Source organism: Anopheles cruzii, unplaced genomic scaffold (genome assembly GCF_943734635.1).
Source record: "Anopheles cruzii unplaced genomic scaffold, idAnoCruzAS_RS32_06 scaffold00516_ctg1, whole genome shotgun sequence".
In the NCBI taxonomy this organism is placed as follows: Eukaryota; Metazoa; Arthropoda; class Insecta; order Diptera; family Culicidae; genus Anopheles; species Anopheles cruzii.
In genome coordinates, this window is record NW_026454116.1 from 20 (window position 1) to 6,280 (window position 6,261).

The 6,261-nt window shown below is 52.9% G+C and overlaps 1 protein-coding gene across 1 annotated transcript; it reads right to left on the minus strand.

Annotated features, from left to right (window-relative positions):
• Positions 1–4,891: 4,891 nt before the first annotated feature.
• LOC128276112 (uncharacterized) lies at positions 4,892–5,987 on the minus strand. Its single transcript, XM_053014580.1, has 3 exons — positions 5,699–5,987; positions 5,431–5,636; positions 4,892–5,341 (listed from the first exon to the last, which is right to left on the minus strand). The coding sequence occupies exons 1-3, from the start codon at positions 5,938–5,940 to the stop codon at positions 5,022–5,024; spliced, it is 768 nt and encodes a 255-aa protein (XP_052870540.1). The 5' UTR covers positions 5,941–5,987; the 3' UTR covers positions 4,892–5,021.
• Positions 5,988–6,261: the final 274 nt, after the last annotated feature.

Here is a 6,261-nt window from a genome sequence, read left to right on the forward strand (position 1 = left end):
CTGAGTAACAAGCACACAATCGAAGTGCAAAATTGATTAGATCCGCTTATCGGCGGCTCCACACATTGCGCCACCATTTCCGCCGCTGACGGAGTGTGCGAAACCGACCGGCCTTCTTTATCTATTCGTCATGTTCGGGCTGGCGCGACGGAAAATGATTCAACAACTACCTTTTTGGGAATTTCCAGTCCAACGATATCGTATCAGTTGGATCTTCAAGTTCTTCCCCGTAATCCCTGAGGCTATGAGCGACCGTTTTCAAACTGCCTCACAGTGCGCTCAACTGGAGCTGACGGTTCCCCGATTGCCAAAATCAAAACCCCTCATAGGTTAACCAGACCGTCCGTTGAGGGAACGGCTTTGGAACCGCTTGGCCGCTAACAGCTCCAAATGTCGGATGATTTTGGACATAAGTGGCTTTGTGGCACCGCCGTGGCAATTTGGATGATTGTGGCAACAGGAGATGCACCCGTGTGTCGCGTGTGTGTGTGTGTCTTTTGGCCACAAACAAGCAGATCGAGAAACGGATTGTCGGATCACAGAGTTCCATCGTTCCCAGTGCCGAATTTTTTTTACCGATCGGCGAACGCATTTGGTTATTGACATTTCTCACTTCACTCTTGTTAGAAGAATTTGGCAGCAAATTTGTTCATTCTTTCACCTAATCGATATCGCTCCCAATCATTTCCAGCACACCACGGAGCGCATCTGTCGCACACAAACACACACGCACGGTCCCGGAAGGTTATCCTTGGTATTCGGCGAATTGTTAAAATTCCAGAAATCCATCAACTGGCGAACATTCGCCCCGATCGATTCACCACATGCACACACACACGCGCACCTTTACTATTATTGGCAACCGCGCGGCAGTTCCGGGAAACTCGCTTCGATCGCACCCCTCGCAGGCAAACAACGGCGGCGACGGGTGACGTTTAAAATTCATCTCACCTTCTCACGCAGCAGCAAGCGAAGGAAACGCAAACACTATCTCGCGCAATAAGTCCTTAGGTGGGAAAATGATGTCGAACACAGTTTCCAGCTCTCGATTTGCCGGTGGCTTATCCGAGACGCGGTGCTCCACCGTGGCACCAGTATTTCACCATTTAGTTGGAAAACTTACCCTCTCTTCGGAACGGACGGAAACGTCCAGGGACTACTGCGTGATCAATTCTTCGAATCGAACGTCGTTGCAAATTACGGTTCGGCACGTCGGATAGGCCGCGGAAGCGAGACGGCAAGCGAGTGCTGCGTTCAATTGAATGCGCGCTTTTCTGCGGACGAAGCAGGCAACGGATTTACGCGCACGAACGGACACACTAGAACGGATTCACACCGGAACACCGACACTTAACGTCCTCGAAAAAACTACCAACAGCACGCACGCCGAGAAACGCAACCGTCCGCTTGAAACTTTTTTTTGAAATTGAAATTCTCTCTGTATTTTCTGACCGCCTGACTAACTCTTTTCGATCCGACTCTGCGTTCCCGGTCTCTGGTGCTCTCTTGTTTATAGCCTGCGGGTTGAAGAGTTCAAGTGCGTTTCGCATGGCTGTTTCAGCTTCTTAGCTTCTTAGAACCACGCACGGTTTTATCACAAAGCGTTCGACCGTAACCGTGCAAAAAGCAGGAACTGTGCCACTAAACATCAGCGTAAACGTAAACGAATCCACAAATATATGATCCGTAAAACCCACTTCAAGCCAGCTTCGGAGAGTGCGAGCGGAGAGAATGAAATCGTGAGAAGCGGAGAGCGTGAGAAGAAATGCCACTGAAAAGGTGAGCAGCGCGTTGCTAGAGAGAGAATGTAAACAAAATACCAGGAATCGCATCCGGCGTCCAATGTTACCGGCTTTTTGCTTTTTTCCCTTTTTTTGCAGACGCCGCCGCTGGGTGCGTTGGTGTGAGTGTGGCCAATGCACCGACCTTTGTTGCAATATGACTCTCGGTCGCGGATTGTAAAATGTGAAGAAGGGTGATGAAAAACCCCCAAACCAATGCAGACCGGATAATTTGCATGAATCATCCACACACACACACACGAGAACCACACGCACTTCCTGCACTGTCCGTATCCGGCCACCAGCAGCTGGGCCGCTGAAGCGTAAACAACAGCGGTTGGTTTCCGGCCGTCCTGTGTTGATGTTTGTTTGCACATAAGCATACGCATGGAAAGCGAAAGCGATACAAAACGCGCACGCGGCGTGTCCTCTGCAAGGGTCCAAGCGCCGACGAAGGATATTGACAAAAGCGGAGCAGAAAACGGAAAACCGAAAAACGGTTTGAAACTGAACAGACGCGCGCTCACAAAGCGTGTCGGAGCAACATTCTTGCTTTTCAGTGTGTATAATGTAAATAAAATTAATGCCCAAGTCCAGTCCAAGTCCCACAGCGCAATGTTATACGGCCGGGCAGCCGCGGTTCTTTTGGTGATGCTGCCGCTGCAGCTGCCATCGATTGGCGCGCGAAATTCCCGAGAAAATCATCAGCATCATCAGCATCGGCAGAAAGTTTTCGGTGGTGGTCAACGAGCACGTGGGCATGCGCAATGCGCGGCACATCCCCGCAGACGGCGTGCGCGTGTGGCCCCGTTTTGCGTACTGGCGGCATGCAAAGTGCGGCCCCGCGCACACGTCTGCTTGGTCCGGCATGCCACCCATCGCCCAACTGGGTGGCCACCTTCCGGGAAGCCGCCGGTTTCGTCGGAAGCCCGTGGGCTGGGAGCTCCTGATTTCCGTTCTTCCTCTAAAACCCCGTGTGCCAGCGACTCGTTATATGGGATCTTTTTCAACTTCTCGCTCTCCTTTTCGCTCTTCCGGTTAGATGGGTGGTGGTTAACTAGCCCCGTCATGGAATTCGCTGTGTAGTCAGAATTCTAACAACCATCGCCGGCGGATTCGCGTCTTCGTCGTCGCCGTCGAACCGAAAAGATCAAAGCTCGCGCGATTACCGTGTGCGGATGGAATTCGCGAAACTGGCCCCGGACGCCCAGCCCTCACTTCCTGTTGCCGACCACAGACACACACACGCGCCCGAACGGAACCGGTTTGAAGATCCTTAGCATACGATTAGGGCTGCCGGTTAGCCAACGGACTCGCCACCTCTGGCTCAGAGCCTCGGGAAGCCGGGGAAGCGAAATGAAATTATGTTGTCCTTCCACATGAAAGCACGCCCGTTGGCGGCCACACCGTAATCAGCGGACACCACACACACACACACACACACACACAACACCGGGTCACACGAAAGTCCTGCCGGCGCTGCGGCCATCGGTTAGAAATGGCAGAGCACGTGAAGCACGTGAAAGTTTCTGCTCCTCGGGGGCCATCGGCACCGGTCGGCACCGGTTGAATATCCTTCCCCGAAAAACGGCCCCGATGACTTGGTCCCCGTTCCGGTCCGTGGCACAGTAAACGAATTGTGACGGTGTGCGTCGAGCTGTTCGTTTTCTTTCATATAGATTTTTTTCCAATCGGTTCTGGGATCTCTCTCGCACCCCGAAGCACCGCTTTCCACGCGGGATGTCCTTTTCATGAGCTGCCTCGCTGCCTTTTCATGACCGCCTGGAAGCCACACCAGGGCAGGGAAAGGTATTGTAACGATCTGGAAACGATCGAAACGTTTTTAGATCTCCCTTTGGCAGCGTGGCAACAATTTATGCGTGTTTTTGCCTCGCCGAACACTTTCATGTGCCGTAATTTGGGGTCCCGTAACACGGATAGGGTTAGAAGAACGGGTTCCGCTCCGGAAGCGCACCGTCCCCGGCCATCAATCAAGCGGCGCTCCCGGCTGTTCGGCTGCCATCGGTGTTATCGCGATCTGATTGGTGCTCCAACAATGTTTGCCCTCGCAGCCGGCCCGTTTCGGAGAAGCCTAGGACGAGGCCTTATCAGCTGACACTCAGTAAACATTTGCAGTGCCGTGGGAAATGGGACATGACAGGTTTATGGCAGGTCCAGAGTCCAGCTGACACGGTGACACGAATGTGTCGCCGGCCGTCGACAGAAACGATTTCCTCGAGCTCCGCGGTGGATAGGTCAGGCAGAAAGGGACCTCGACCCTCTCGACCCCCTGCAGCCGATGTGCGAAAAAGCCATTGGCACCATCGCAACACTCGGCGAAAGGACTCTCGGCTCGGCGAGGACACTCGAGCCGCACGGCTCATTATCGAACGTTCCGTCTTTGGGGCACTCTTTATCCCTGTCCGCTTCGCGTTTATGTCGGCCCGATTTTCCTCATTTCGACATCCTGCTGCAACCCTGTCCATGGGCTGGGCCTGGACAACAACTCTATTGTCGAGCAGCAGAGCAGCAGCCGGCCAGCTGCGGACGCTGCTGGTACTCTGCTGGCACAACCAACAATCCTCGGGTAATCCTTTGATTGTTTGCCGTTCCCCGCCCAGCAACCGGGTGGCCAGAAAAGCCCAGCCCAGTGCATAATATGTTTATGTGTGCGTGTGTGTTCGTGGTTGAGGGATAAATATTTTCCCGAAACTGATTTCACGGTGGCTTTGGTTCGTTACTGTATGCTTATCCGGCTCTAAACCGGCGAGAACCACCTGAAGTGCAGCCGGAATCCGAGGCTGGGCAGACAATAAATCTGGCAATTTTCTTCCGTTTTGTTCGGTGGTCTAGGGAAGTACAATTTAAAGTGCAAACAAGCACCGCAGTAATGACCGGCACACGATGTAGCCCAACAGAGAAAGGTAGAGCAGCGCTTATTGCAACCCAATTCTCGGAAGTTCTTCCGGAAGCTGCGGTGCAGCTGACGTACTGTTCACTGGAAATAATTGGCTTCCGTTCGGCCATGCAGCACTACTAAAGCCGGCAGAGTGGACTCAAGGGTCAACATGTAACAATGCGTTTTGCCATCTTTTCCACAGGTAGTTGAATCGGGTTGAAACTAAATATGTATTGAAGAACCCAATAGTTTCCCCAACAGTTTCAAGTCTTGCAACAATGAGTAATCGATACGATTCAGCATTATTTGGCGGCCAGATGGCGGCGCAGTTTGGCGTGATGCTAACAGGTAACCGGTAGAGAGGATCCCTCACCGGTCGTGGCATCGATCAGGTCTTGTAGCGATATTTCACTCAGCACTTCGTTCAGGGCCGGCTTGACACTGCTCTCGATCGTATCGGTGATGGCCACCTGGTTATCGTTGATGATTCCCGGTACTGCGCCTTCCACCATACGGTTGAAGGCGAGCGTCAGGAGTCGCGAATGGAACACGTTCTTCAGCTTCGAGTTCACCGATTCGATCGTCGTGGTAATGCGTAGATCTCGGATCTGGAGGCTGTCCCCTTTGAGCGCCACCTTTACCGTACCCTTCAGGGTGATGCCTAGCGATCGGAAAAACGGGGAAAATCGAACGGGGAAATGTATTAGCGACCTCCAGTGCCTTAACCGACGCTAAGATTTGGACCCTTACCGTTGACGTTGAACTTGAACGGTCCCGATCGTTGGAACGGAATGAACCCGAGGGTCTTTCCCTTGACCTGGTACTTTCCCTTCGTGCGAATGGAGTTGAAGAAAAACTCAAAGTCCAGCTGCAACTTTAGCACCTTCACGTCGATCTTCCTGATTTCGAAGTCATCCAATCCCTCGACCAGCAGGTCGTTGAACTCAGTTTTGAACCTGTAATGGCAGGAGTGTTAGCACTCGATCAAGAGCGTGGCACGCGCTGGGTAGCTTCTTACCTAAGTCCTTTCTGAACGACGTCAAACTCCACGTGATCGAGCTCCAACGGCGCAAGCACCGGAATGCCCATATCCGGGATGCCACATGGCATCGATTTCTGGAGGTTCTCCAAGAACTCGATCACCGCTTTGTTCAGCTTATTGTCACGCTCCGCGATTTCGAGGCTAGTGTTTTCGGCACCGGCAGCCACCGTCCCAAGGGCCATTAGCAGGACGCAACCGAGCAGGGCTGACGACTTCATGGTTGCTGGCGGTTTGATTGCTTCCGATGGGTTCCCTCAATGTCCGATCGCGCTGCACTGTAGTTTATAGGCCCTAGAACAAGTGTTTAAATACGCCACCGGCCGGGAGCGTGTTTTGTTTTATGACACCACCTGCACACATAACTGGGCCTGAGGCTCAGTGGGGCTGAACCTGTGCAGATCTCGATTGCGAAAACTATCAACGGAAGCTCCCAAACACACCGGGCAATCGGGCCCGCTAACCGATAGCACGCTGTTGAACATTCCTCTTCAAACGGGACCCAGTATCGCGCGCTGAAGTGGACGTTAAGTCCACAACGG

Bases quoted from the DNA above. Each gene is read 5' to 3' on its own strand.
- LOC128276112 (XM_053014580.1), bottom strand. From the start codon at position 5,940: ATGAAGTCGTCAGCCCTGCTCGGTTGCGTCCTGCTAATGGCCCTTGGG. The intron at 5,637-5,698 runs GTAAGAAGCTAC...CTGCCATTACAG, and splicing joins GTCGTTCAGAAAGGACTTAG to GTTCAAAACTGAGTTCAACG. The intron at 5,342-5,430 runs GTAAGGGTCCAA...TCCGATCGCTAG, and splicing joins GTTCAAGTTCAACGTCAACG to GCATCACCCTGAAGGGTACG.